The sequence below is a fragment of the Heterodontus francisci genome, chromosome 8, assembly GCF_036365525.1.
Source record: "Heterodontus francisci isolate sHetFra1 chromosome 8, sHetFra1.hap1, whole genome shotgun sequence".
Taxonomy (NCBI): domain Eukaryota; kingdom Metazoa; phylum Chordata; class Chondrichthyes; order Heterodontiformes; family Heterodontidae; genus Heterodontus; species Heterodontus francisci.
The window spans coordinates 63,455,859-63,470,502 of record NC_090378.1 but is presented as its reverse complement, the minus strand read 5'-3'; the positions used below and the strand labels follow the sequence as shown (position 1 = coordinate 63,470,502).

Here is a 14,644-nt window from a genome sequence, read left to right as displayed (position 1 = left end):
TCTCCCTCTTAAAATTACCACGGTTGTTAGTCTTGATAGCTTCACTGGGAAGTCCATTGCATATATTCACCACATTATATTTCACTGTCCATCCATCTTCTGAACTACATGCCATGGCCATTCATTATCATTCTTCGTGCCACAGTAAACAGCTCCTCAGGGTTCAACTAATCAAAACCCTTGAAGATCTTGAACACCTCAGCAAGATTCCCTCTCTGGTTTCTCATCACTAATGCAAACAAACTGATTTTCTCTCATTCCTCCCTGGAGCTCAGATGCCATACATCAGACAGGCAGCCCTATGCTGCACTTTTCCCATGACGTCCATTCTGTAATATGGTGCACACAGTACTCCAGATGGAGAAGAACCAATGCCTTGAATAGGGTATCACAGCTTATGATTTGTATTCTATCGAATGCACGATGCAATGTAAGGTTCCATGGGCCTCATTTATCACAGCTTCACACTTATGTAGGTGGTTTCATTCATTGGTCCACCAATACCCCAAATCCTTTCCTTTACTGTGCCCTTTAGACAAATACCAGTTTACACAGTCTACTAAATAGAATTCAAAGCCACTTACTTCAAATTATGACACTAAATTTACACTTTGCTTTCTTTTATGTTGCTCAAATAAAATGTTTGAATAATTCAAAAATAAATGCAAAAAATGACAGATCATCTGAACTGGACTATATTGCTTATTCTACTTCCCATGTGTCATCATTTTGCACCTGTTGACAATGAATTTTATTTGCAATTCTCCTGCCTAACTTCCTAATCTACCTAGATTCCTCTGTATACAATCAGACAGCTACAGATTGTTTCATTCCAGTCCTAACTTAGTGTCACAGTTTGAGTTTTGTCTCCATTCTACTTGTAAAGTTCAAGGTCCAAGCACTGATCCATTGGGCACCTGTAACTTCCCATACTTCTATAAGCAGCTATTCATCTTTTCAAGTGCCATACAGTTACTCAGTAATGCGCTTCTGATGTTGGAAAAAGCTTTCCAATTTAATAAAAGCAAAATACTGCGGATGCTGGAAACCTGAAATAAAAACAAGAAATGCTGGAACCACGCAGGAGGTCTGGCAGCATCTATGGAAAGAACAGAGTTAACGTTTCGTGTCAGTTCCGAAGAAGGGTCACTGACCCGAAACGTTAACTCTGCTTCTCTTTCCACAGATGCTGCCAGACCTGCTGAGTGGTTCGAGCATTTCTTGTTTCCAATTTAATAGTTACATATTTCACATGATTAAACTAACGTAGAAAATGGTCATGCCTTCTAATATCAAATTCCTTAGTTTTGAGACCTTCGCCTTTCTTCAAAGCGTGGGACACAAGTTGACATTGTTCCTGCAACTATCAAGCTATCAACTGAAGAGAATTATCAACTGTGCCTGCAACTTGCAGCATATATTTTTTCCTGCCCTTTTCAAGCCATATGCATATTTTCCCAAATGATATGAATGTCAACTGGCCAAAAAATTGAGAGTTAATGTTAATTTCATTTTAAATAGTTTACAAAAAAGTTAATATACTGTATTAGTTATTGCACACACAAAAGTGAGAGCACACTCGTGAAAGAGCAAACAAATGATTAATACATTAAAAAGTTAAAATGTGAACTAAAAATTGAGTGCACAGCTAAAGGAACATACTCTAATATTCACAGTATCATTATGGCACAAAAGGTGGCCATTCGGCCCATCGAGTCCATGCCAGCTCTCTGTAGAGCAATCCAGTCAGTCTCATCCCCCCCACTCTATCCCTGCAAGTTGGGTCACCCATTTGTGATTTAATGGGAAAAATGAACAGAATTACACAATTTGATCCCTAAAACACAGGTAAAGATACCACAATAATATTTAATAAGAAAATCAGTTGACTATTACTGAAGTCAGTGATTCAGATATTAGATGGCATAAGAAACCTACATGAGATGATGTTAAACTCCACAAGAAATGAACCTAATATATTATAAAGTACGTTGAATACTCTCTTCCCTGTCACAGCTACATAAAGACTTGCATTTATATAGTGCCTTTAATGTAATAAAGCATCCCAGGGTGATAGGAAGATTATCAAACAAAATTTGCCACCTAATCACATTAGGAGATTTTGGAGCAGATAACAAAAGTTTGGTCAAAGAGGCAGGTTTTAAGAAGCGTCTTACAGGGGGAGGGAGGTTGAGTGACAGAGGCTTTCGGCAAGTGGGCGGAGAATTCTAGAGCTCAGTGCCTATGTAGCTGAAGGCACAGCTGCCAATGGTGGAGCAATTAAAACTGGGGATATACAGGAGGCCACAATTGAAGGTGCACAGAGATCTGATGGTCGCAGGGCTGGCGGAGGTTACAAACAGATGGGAGGGCAAAGACATGGATAGATTTGAAACAAACAATGGGAATTCTAAAATCAAGGTGTTGCTGCAATGGGACTCAATGTAGTTCAGTCAGCAGAGGTGCTGGGTGAACAGGACTTGGTGCAAGTTAGGATATGAGCAGCAGAGCTTTGGATGAGTTTAAGTTTATGGAGCATGGAAGATGTTAGGCCAGCCAGGACAGCAGTGTAATAATCAAGTCTAGAGGTACAAAGACCTGCATGAGGGGTTAAGTAGCAGATAATCTGAGACAGGAGTAGAAGCAGGCATGTTACGGAGGTGGAAGTAGGCAGTCTTTGCGATCAAGCTTCATTCATTCAAATTTTACATTGAAAGTACATTAATAAATCGCAACTCATTATATTTGCAGCTTACCAATCAAGATCAGTATGAAGATGACCACTTAGGAACTATCAAGCATTTAACACAAGGACAAAATTGATAATCACCAGTCTGCAAAGTCTACCAATAAGACAGCACAGAAGCACAATCAATTTATTCAATTTTGTTTTTGGGGGGTGGGGAGTGCAGTGCAGGTAGAAAACAAAGTTTATCCAGCAGTCTCCCTTTTTAGCCTTCCGAAAAAGAAAATAAATTTCAACACAATAAAAAATGCTTTAGTAATCTGACATTTCACATGATTACATTCACCTATAGAATTTTTTTTACACCTTGGAACATCCTCACTCATCTTTTATTTGGAAGCCCCAAACTCTCTTGAAAGCCAGAAGTTGATGTCCTTCCCAGAACAATCACTTTCCTCAAACTATAACAATATTTCCTGTTGGTTTTTCCCCAATATGCTCTTTACTAATGTATGAAAAATAGGGCAGGTAGTGTTTTGGGTCTGCCATCCCTCCTGGCCTATTATCCTCTATGTGCGCCAACAATGCAATGCTTTACACGCAAGTGGCTAAAGAGGAAACCTTTTTACAGCTTGAAAATAATGAGCAAGCTACAAAGTACTCTGATCAAAATAACTAAACTACAGTTTACTTGATAACTGAACTTTGCCGCCTTAAAAGGATGCCTGAGCAGAATAATGCATTGCATTTACATGGTACCAGCATATTATTCAACTTAATGTAACTAATGCCACAGATCACCTAGCTACCTACAGAAAGATAAGACTTGCATCTAGTATGTGTCCATTATATTCTAAACATCACAAAGCGTAATATTAAAAAGACATTCAGTTCCTACTGAGGTCAATTACAGGTTAATTTTTCTTAGGGAAGTAATCAGATTGATACATATCAGGAAATCAACAATCACCTGGTAATCTGCAAACTTCTATCACTAAACACAAATAATCTCTAACTCAAGAACCTTATTTGCCACAAGGGGTAATCTTAAAGAAAAGGCCAGATTAGCATTAAACATCAGAACTGTGCTCCAGACCCTAGACTTGAGCCTTACAATGGGAGAATCCACCTGTAGTCAGAGTGATTAAGGCACGGGAGGTTGCCATTTGGCTTTAGCTTTGCTATTCCTTGGCAAGATTAAAAAGCAAATTAAAGTGTGACAAACACCCAGAAGGAATTTAAATGTGTTACTTACATTTAGTCCTGAAGATTTCGGTGCTTTGACAGCAATTAGGCGATTTGAACTGACTATTTCCTGAGAGCTATTCACCTGAGCCGCCTGCAATTTACAAAAAAAAGGCTCAGTAAAGCTTGAGCTACTGGTGCCAAGAATGAACAGTGAAATAAACTCATTGGATGCCCAGTAAAAGATTATTAAAGTGGGCAAGGTTGCCTTATGGCTAGAGTAACTTATCACATCACTTCAAGTGGATTAATAATCTGTTTCCCACTGTTAATTTACACCATATTGGCTAGGTTTCACCAGCCTGTACCCGCACCCCCCACCATGTCAGGAGTCGCAGCGGGAGGGGGGCCAGGAAAATACCTCCAGGAGAGGCCCGCCAGGGATCTCGACAACGGGAAGGCTCCGCCCCATATTACTGGCGGCAGTGAGGCCTCGGAGCAGCCTCCCCATCGTTCAGCGATGGGGAGCAAAATAAATTATGCTAAAGTAATTAATACTTACCTCACAATGACGGCCGTCCCGCTCCAATATCCCGGCCTGTCGTCGAAACACTCGCACCTTTGGATCTCCATTCGAAGATCCAAAGCAGAACGCTGTGGTGAGGGGGAGAACGGCAGAAACTAATGTGGTTGGTGGCGGGGATGGTGGGAAGGGGTTGGAAGGTTAAAGCAAAGAAAGTTCGGGGGGTGGGGGGGGGGGAGGTCGGAATTGAGATTTTACTTTTTTTGCGGGGGGGAGGGAGCAATTTATGAATTGATTAGTCATTTGGGGGGGGGGGGGGGGGGAAAGAGAGGGGATTGAAACGGCTAATAAAAAGTTTTACTTTTTTTCTAACAAACCTGTAACTTTAAAAATGTAAATGGACCTAAAGGCTTGCCGGCGACGGATCGCCCACCCCCTATTATGTAGAGGGGGCAAGTGCTCCGCGCCTCCATGTAAATGAGCCACTGCACTAAATATTATAGCCACTCAGCTGGGCAAATCCCTCGCGTGTGCCCCGCCGCTTTTGAAGCTCGAAGCAGAGATCGGCGACAAGCTTTAACATTTCCGGCCACAGTTTCAAAAGACGACTGGTCAGGCAAAACAGAAGACAAAGCGCGAGTTTTAAAAAAAAAAACTGGACGTGTAAAATATTTCCAGGCATGGTCGCCATCCTTCACTATTTATAAGGAAGTGCAATGCCCATCTGCCACTGAATTTCATTCATTCCATCATCTACAGACTAAATTAACCCAATGTTCTCCCCGCCAGCCACTCATCCTCTACCATCCATAAATATCAGATCAAAAACTCTGCTGCTCATATTCTCTCACATACCAAGTGTTCTTGTTCCTGTCCCCAATGCATCAATTTTTTTCTCAAAAAGAACCCATCTCTTACCTTCTTCAGCCCTACAATTCTCTGCATCCTAATCTCCCTGTTTATCTGACTCGAGCTTATCATGCATTACACCTCACTTCACCTCATCATTGGCAGCTGTGCCTTCAGCTACCTAGGTCTCCCTCTCAAATTTCCTCCCTAAACCCTTTTTACCTTTTCCACTCCCTCGCCACCTTTTTAAGCCTCTTCTTTTTGACCAAGATCTTTATCACACCTCTTTCTCTCCCCTATGGCTTAGCATCAGCTTCCTTTATACCATTGAAGAACCCTGGAACATTTTACTATGTCAAAGATCCTATATACTACAAATGCAAGTAGTAGTCCATTAGCATTTTAAATCTGTTGAACATTTGTTACCAGTACTTAAAAAACTGACATAGTTGGGGGATATTAAAACGGAAAACACAAGTTAAATTTGCAATTCCATTCTAGAGTTTCATACACTTGATAAGGATACAAGAAAAATACTACCAACAGAATGAGAAAATGCCAGTGACCCTCAATTATTTTTCACACATGAATAGCACTCATAGGAATTCAACATTTTTTTGTGTATATTGTGTATTTAAGATAGAATTTTGAGTTAACAGATTGGCTAGAAATCACCTTAAAGAGTCAGTTCTCAGAGAAATTAAATCAAGAAACACTATGAAAGAAATGATTCTCCCTTTCATCTGACTTATGGAATGAAACAAAACAAAAATTATTCCAATTTGTCCCAAGGCATCAACCCACTCAGATGGTTTAAGATGCTGGGCAAGCCTGAGGTAGTCAAATGTCCTCTGGTCTTGACACCAATATCAGTCAGAGATAGTCAAATGTCCTCTGGTCTTGACACCAATATCAGTCTTGTACACTTGCGATTAAACTAGCACTCAAGCTCCCTAAAGCTTAAAAAATCATCTGAGCCAGTGTCTTTCTAGTCCACACTTACTTCTCGTCAAATATCTTTCTTCAAGCAAAAGATCTTTGAGTTGGATACACCCAATGAAAACAGCTCAAAATACCACACAACTTCAAGCAGAAAACTACACTCTTGTTTATAAGCTGCCATGAAACTAATGAATGGTTGATGACCAAGGTGTGCTGTTGGGAGCATAGCAAGCTTCAACTTGCATCTAATCTGGGCAATATGACTGAATTAATTTGGTGCTAGCATCTATTGTTAAAAAAAAAGGAACAGTATTCAATTCATAGTTGCAACAATCCTTATCTTGATGTTGACAAACTTAGTACAATAACAGATAAGGTGCACATACTGTTTGAGCAAAATAATTGCAACTACATGAAATTCAAGTCAAATTTCCCAAGAACCCTATGTCTTCAAGCTCTCTAGCTGTGGGTTTTACATTTGCTTTGCATACATTGTTGCTAGTCTAATTTCTATCTGGAAAGAATTAAGGGACACGGTACAGAAAAACAACCATTACTGCAGGTTTCCATTTATAAACTATTAAAAAAAAATCAAACCACACTGCCTTCTATGAATCAACAAAGGCATGAATGATTGCTCAACAAATTACAAACACACAACTTTATATAAATTGGATTTGGCGAGTGCTCCTTCAACATATTAAAAGGCCTCATCACAACCCTACTAATTCTGGAGATCTCCCATCACCTATTTTATGAAAGTTAGCCAGAACAAAAAATGAAAACCACTTTGCATATGCTGCCCAAGTAATCCAATCTCAGATTGTTCATTTGACGAACAAAGTCCACACTCTTTGTTCCTTGAACCTGACCGGTCATTCACTGATATCCAGCAATTATATATGGTGGTCCAGAATAAAGAAAGCTTTATGATTCAAATTATTTCCCTCCATTTCTACTTAATTGTAATTTTTTAACGCAATATATCCTTGCTTTCAAAAGGCACACAGTTCTAATAGGCCACAATACGAATGACCTTAACTGCCAGCTCTCATTATTCTGAATTCAAAATAATTACACTTACCACAGTGCCATTTACATTTGCTGTTTTAGTAGTATTACTGGCAATTTGCAAATTTCCCTCCAGTAAGGCAATTCTCTGGCTGAGATTACTAACTGCTAAATCTATGTGATGCAGCTTTTGGTCATGGTGTGTATGGTAAAACATGAGGGTGGCATTCACCTCATTTACTTCATCATGCAGGTTCAAGATGTCCTGAAACATAGAAAAATAAGAAATGTGATCAAAGACAGAGTTGTTGAACAGTGTATTGACAAAGCTATTGCTTTAACCATGTTTTAATTATGCGAAAGTCTACATTTTGCAGCTTAATCACAACTATTTACTTATTTAATTCAAGAGAGTGGGACAGAACTTCAGCTCCTGCAATTTTATTTGCCACAGATGCATCATCTTTTTCAGGTTGTTTATCAGCCTTTCCACTCAATAATTTGCAATATAAGGAAAGCGAGAAGCAAACAATCAGTCCCAGATAATATTATTTATTTTGTTATACTGTCCAGTCTATCCAAGTTTGCTGTTAAAAAGGAGGTCTCTTCAAAGTATGAAACATCATTGAACATCTGTACCTGTGGATACTGCAGCATTCATTAGGCCCAATTTTTAGAATCATAGAAAGTTTACGGCACAGAAAGAGACCACTTGGCCCGTTGTGTCTGTGCCAGCAACACATGGTCCATTTATTACTCCACAACAAAAGTTTATTTTACAAAAAAAGACATCAGAATATTATAGAAGTGCCATCCACAGTTCAAAATTTGTTTCATGTGTCTAAATGACAGTGAACCTGATGAAGTGCTAACTCCAAATAAAGAGACACCAAATTCAGGCTCACTTGAGCACAATGCAGAGTACAACACAGACAAGAGCATTATGATTTTGAGGCAAACGGGAGTTTGAAAGACTCGAGATTTGCCAACATTAAATAACTCATATTTCCACATTGGTAATGAAAGACCGTCTATTATGACAAACAGTACAATTAATGCTGGAATTTCTAGTATTATACTTCTGGTTGCAACATTGATTGGAAGACATATTGGGTCATATTTTCCTGGAAATAAAAACATGTCAACAATACACACCAGTAAAGTGCAAATCAGCCAGCAAATTCAGGGCTTGAAGAAATATGCAGAGTTGTGAATCTCCTGCTGGCTGATTTACACCGCCCCGCCGTTTACTTCACACAAACGGTACTTCTCATTTTCAAAACTTACTGAATTTGCACATTAATTGCCTAATAAACTCACCATAAAGTTAGGGATCATAATTAATAAAGCAACCTTTTAGCGACACAATTATTGATTAGCATATCAGTAATCTCTGGTTCAGAAAGGGAACGATTTAAACTGCTAAGTCTCATTCCTGCATATAGTAAATTGAGATTTTAAAGATTTGAAATTTACATAGTTTCTCATTTTTGTTTCTTTTCTCTCGCAAATCCTTTTTACCCTATCATCTGTACTCAATTTAACTTAAATTCACCCTCTTCTCATTTACGGTTCTTTCTCAATCTTTAAATCTCACTGGTTAGTCTTTTGGTACCATCGTTCATCAAGTTCCTTGATGCGCATTACCCTTGCCACATAGTCATCAGCTTGCACTTCCAGCAAGTTATGAGCAAATGATTTGAGCTGAAAAGCGCAGGTAAAAGTCTAACGGTGCACACAAGATGCTCTGCTCCAGCAAGATTTGGTCCATTTTCTTTTTCATGTTGCTCATCAGTGTTTCTGCTCGATAGAGTTACACGGGTTGATTTCTGCACTTGCCATTTACATAAAATTTTTTTTTTTACCCTAATCTGTACAATTAATTAGCCCAAAATACAAATTACTGTACTTGCAAAATTAAAAAAGTTGACTGTTAAAACAGAAGCAAGCTCTGTATAGCAGAAGATTGCCAATATGTACCACTCAGCATAGATGCATTGTAAGAATAGCCTTTATTGAAACTTCTGGAAAATGCAAGGGTACCCATCTGCTACATGAAAACTACTTACAGATAAAACTGCCAGTTAATATGCTTGAACTTCTACAAGTTTTTTTTTCAAACAGATTGTTTCATTTAAGAAACCATCACGACTTTTTGTCAGCTTACTGTATTTAACAAATCTCAAGCTTAGCTTATGCACATATCCAAATTAAAATTACATGCAGTGGTTATATATCCAGCTCCTAAAATATTAGGCAAACCAAATTACTCAGGTTCTACTTAGCCTCCTCAAATCTGACTGAAGTCTCCCTTCAGGTTTTCTTCCTCAGGTTTCTCCTTTGAGTTAGTATGTTTTATTTGCTGTCTGCAGCTTCTTTAACTTTACAGGTAGTTTCACAATTCAGTCTTATCTCACTTCATCTGACTCTTAGTTACATTCACAAAACCTCAAATTCTTTAGCCAGAAAAGATAAAGGTTGGAGAGGAACATTAACATGAATACAATACCACGCAAATGGATGATCAGCAAACCACAAGCTAAAAGTCAACCCCTGTATTGAGATGAAGGCTAACTGTCCTGAACAACCAATGTTACAAATGTCAAAATATATTATGACCAGATAAAATTTTGCCGATGGCTATATATTTCATGTATTATTTGGGAGCAGTGGTTTATCAAAACATCTCAGATCAAGCCTAATTTATCAATTACATAAATTCCAAGTTGCCATTTAATTTTTTTCCAGTGTACCACAATTTATCATGTGCTCCATTTCATATTTTATGCAAACGTATAAAAGTATTTTAAACTTGTTTAAACATTTTAAGCATGGACCCCACAATTAAAACAATTTTAAGGATCCAGTGAGAAACACTTGCACTTAACTCCAAAATCTGACTGTGAATCCACTTTCTCAACAACATTTTGTCAACAATTTAGTTTACATTTTAATTACTGTATTAGTTTGAGGGTTAACAATTACAGTATAGTCCAAGAGCATCCCTCTTACATTTCCCTGCAAAAATAAGCATTAGAAGTAAAAATGAAGTTTTAAGATTGGAATCAAGTGATGCATATTGATCTTAATCGAGCCAATTTTTATATCGGCTGGAAATGTTCACGAATTACCGAAAAAGCTTTGTTGAACACATCAGGTTAGTTTAGGTCACATGGCTTTCTAAAATCTATATTAGTTACTGCACAGATCTTCAAAAGCTACTGGTTTACTAACCAACCTAAGTGGTACTATTTTGAGAGGGGGCAAATTGAGAAGGTGATTAAGAAAGTGTATGAGATACTTGGCTTTGAAAACAGGGGCACTGAACACAAAAACAAGGAACTCATGTTACCCCTTTACAAATCACTCAGTTGGCCTCAGCTGGAGTATTGTGTACAATTCTGGGAAAGATATTTTATGAAGAATATTAAGGTCTTGGAGAGGATAGAGAGCAGGTTTTCCCAGACAGTATGCAAATTTGGTTTATATTTGACCCCAAGATGAGCTTCTGACCACATCGCCGCACTAAGATCGCCTACTTCCACTTCTGTAATATTGCCCAACTCCATCCCTGCCTCAACAAGGCCTTATCCGTGCCTTTGTTAACTCTATATTTCACTGTTCAACATACTATCCTACATAAACTTGATGTCAGACAAAACTCTGCTGCCAGTGTCCTAATTCACACCAAGTTCCACCCACCCATCACCCCTGGCCTCGCTCCTCCCTATTGCTAAACTCCCGCAGCCCTATAACCCTCAGCTTTCACCTCTAAATCTCTCTGTCCCGCTCTCCGCCAATATGATATTCCTCACAATATACCTCTTTAACCAAGCGTTTGGTCATCAGGCCCAATCTCTCTTTACGCGGCTCGGTGTTAAATTTTGATTTGCTGTGAAGCACCTTGGGACGTTTTATTACACTAAATGTGCTACATAAAAACAAGTTGTCATGATATCAGAGATGAGAGGCTTCAGTTATGGAGAAAGACTAGGGTGTTAAAAGAAGTGGCTAGTGAGATAGTTGACGCATTCGTTTTAATTTTCCAAAATTCCTAGATTTGGGGAAGGTTCAGTTAGATTGGAAAATAGCAAATGTAACTCCTTTATTCAAAAGGGGAGGGAGACAGAAAGCAGGAAACTACAGGCCAGTTAGCTTAACCTCTGTCTTCGGGAAAATGTTAGAAGCTATTAAAGACGTTACAGCAGGGCATTTAGAAAAAAACCAAGGTAATCAGGCAGAGTCAACATGGTTTTGCGAAAGGGAAATCATGTTTGCCAATTTATTGGAGTTCTTTGAGGGAGTTATATGTGCTGTGGATAAAGGGGAACCAGTGGATGTATCGTACTTAGATTTCCAGAAGGCATTTGATAAGGTGTCATATCGAAGGTCATTGCAGAAAATAAAAGCTCATGGTGTCAGGGGTAACATTTGGCATGGATAGAAGATTAGCAAGCGAACAGGAAATAGAGTAAGCATAAATGGATCATTTTCTGGTTGGCAAGATGCAATGAATGGTGTGCCACAGGGATCTGTGCTGGGGCCTCAACCTTTTACAACTTATATAAATGACTTAGATGAAGGAACTGAAGGTATGCTAAATTTGCTGTTGGCACAAAGATAGGTAGGAAATTAACTTGTGAAGAGGACATAAGCGATATAGATAGGTTAAGCGAGTGGGCAAAGATCTGGCAAATGGAGTATAATGTGGGGAAGTGTGAAACTGTCCACTTTGGCAGGAAGGATAAAAAAGTATATTATCTAAATGGTGAGAGATTGCAGAGCTGAGATGCAGAAGGATCTGGGTATCCTAGTGCATGAATTGCAAAACGTTAGTATGCAGGTACAGCACGTAATTAGGAAAGCTAATAGAATGTTATCATTGATCGCGAGGGGAATTGAATACAAAAGTAGGAAGGTTATGCTTCAGCTATACAGGGCATTGGTGAGACCACATCTGGAGTACTGGTACAGTACTGGTCTCCTTATTTAAGGAAGGACGTAAATGCGTTGGAGGCAGTACAGAGAAGGTTTACTAGACTAACACCTGGAATGGGCAGGTTAGACTTGTATCCGCTGGAATTTAGAATAGTAATAGGCAACTTGATTGAAACATACAAGATCCTGAGGGGTCTTGACAGGGTGGATGTGGAAAGGATGATCGCCCCTCCTTGTGGGAGAATCTAGAACTAGGGGTCACTGTTTAAAAATAAGGGGTCGTCCATTTAACACAGAGATGAGGAGAATTTTTTTTTCCTCAGAGGGTTGAGAGTCTTCGGAATTCTCTTCCTTAAAAAGGTGGTGGAAGCAGAGTATTTGAATATTTTTAAGGCAGAGATAGATAGATTCTTGAACAGCAAAGGGGTGGAAGGTTATCAGGGGTAGGTGGAAATGTGGAGTAACGAGTTCAGCCATGAACTTATTGAATGGCGGAGCAGGCTCGAAGGGCCAAGTGTCCTGCTCCTGCTTCTAATTCATATGCTTGTATGTAAGCAGGAATTGTTTTCCTCAAAGCAGAAAAGATTACCTAATTTAGGTATTCAAAATTATATGGGGTTTTTGACCATTTCTCCCTACTTGCTCGGTTTCCTCTGGTCAGTCAGTTGATAACCGAAGGTCACAGATTTAAGATAATTGGCAAAAGAATTAGAGGGGAAATGAGGAGAAATCCCTCCACACAGGGTTGTTAAGATCTGGAAAACATGACCTGAAAGGGTGGTGGAAGCAGATTCCACAAAAACTTTCAAACAGTAAATGCTCATGTAATAAAAAAAGAGATCCAATTCGTAGGATTTATGGGGAAAAAGCTGGAATATGGAACTCAATTGGGCAGCTCGTTCAAAGAGCCAACTGAAGCATGATGGGCCAAATAATGTCCTTCTGTGCGATAAGATTCTACAATAATTTCAAGTATTTTCTAATTCTTCTTAGGCAGCCCCTTGGCACAGAGGATGACTTGCTTCCACTCTGGTTCAGTGCGTTCCAACATAGCTAACAAGTCCAATGCACGAACCGCAGTCTCTACCACCTAGGGCAGGTGGTGTTCCGAGAAATTAGATAGGCAAGTTACTCGAAGAGTTGTGCGCTACTTCTGCTGCCTGTACTTGGTTTCCATGTGGTCCTGTTGAGATCTCATAAGCTGCTCGGTACCTTCCCAAATGCACCTTCGCTATTTTAAGTGGTTGAGGGACAGGGACTCCCATGAGTCAGTGGGTATGTTGGATTGCTTCAGGGATTTTGAATAGCACTTACGGGATTACCCCTTCACAGCTTTGACCTACAAATATATTTATGTTCTTTAAAAACAAAAACTCCAGGGTTAGGATCTTCAATAGCCATATACTCAACCATCTGTTGGAAAGTTAATCTGCCATCCAATCATTTCTGAACAGTCATAACAGTGGTGGATCTGTTTGCAACAGCTATGTTTGGCAAGTTCTGAAGTGGAAAATGCAGTCCCTAAGACCTCAAATTTTTATTTAGCAAGGTTTTAAACAGTAATGTGCATAGCATGTCATATATCCAAGGAAACTAATGATGAATCACAGGCAGAGACTTACCAAAACTAATGAGTAAAATAGCAGTAATGAAGAAATTAATGGCACTAAAGAGGGACAAACTCCCAGGACCAGATGGTTTCCATCTGGAAATAGGCGAGACATTGCAGATGCCCCAACTATAATCTTCCAAAACTCTCTCGATTCAGGAACAATTCCTTCAGATCAGAAAATTACACTCGTCACGCCACTATTTAAGAAAGAAGAGGGGAGACAAAGGAACTTTAGACAGGTTAGCTTAACATATTGTTGGGAAATTACTAGAGTCTATAATTAAGGATAGAGTGACTGAACACCTTGAAAATTTCCAGCTGATCAATATAATCATCATGGATTTGTAAAGGGTAGGTCATGTGTAAATGGCAGCATATTATATAAAATTAAGAGAAAGTAAATGGGCAAAACCGTGGCAAATGGATTTTAATGTAGGGAACTGTAGATTTACCAGAATGATACCTGGACACTCAAGGGTTAAATTATAAGGAGAGATTAACAAACTAGGGTTGTACTTTAGAAGGTTACGGGGTGACTTGATCAAAGTTTTCAAGGTATTAAACGGAACTGATAAAGTAGATAGAGAAACCACTGCCACTGATTGAGGACAGAGTACTAGAGTACATAGCCTAAAATTAGGGCTAGGCCTTTCAGAAGTGAAGTTAAACAATTCTACAGGCAAACAGTTTGGAACTCTTCTGCAAATGGCAGTTGAAACTCAGCCAATTGTTAATTTTAAGTTCAAGATTGATAGTAACTTGTGGTTAACAAAAACCGAAGGGATCACACACTGAGCAGCAAATACAATATCCTCGGTTGAGTTAGTACATGCAAAGTGGCCCAAATGGCAGATGATCTGGTTTGCCAGAATGAAAGACAACATGGAAGCTTGGCTGC

The 14,644-nt window shown here is 39.1% G+C and overlaps 1 protein-coding gene across 2 annotated transcripts in view; it reads right to left on the bottom strand.

Annotated features, from left to right (window-relative positions):
• Positions 1 to 14,644, bottom strand: part of efcab14 (EF-hand calcium binding domain 14) — a 127,133-nt gene that overhangs the window by 79,256 nt on the left and 33,233 nt on the right. For both annotated transcript variants that reach the window (XM_068037242.1, XM_068037243.1), the window contains exons 6-7: positions 7,270 to 7,461; positions 3,942 to 4,025 (exon numbers count right to left, since the gene is read on the bottom strand). In XM_068037242.1, the coding sequence (XP_067893343.1) occupies positions 3,942 to 4,025; positions 7,270 to 7,461 (276 nt within the window). The remainder of the gene's footprint in view (positions 1 to 3,941; positions 4,026 to 7,269; positions 7,462 to 14,644) is intronic.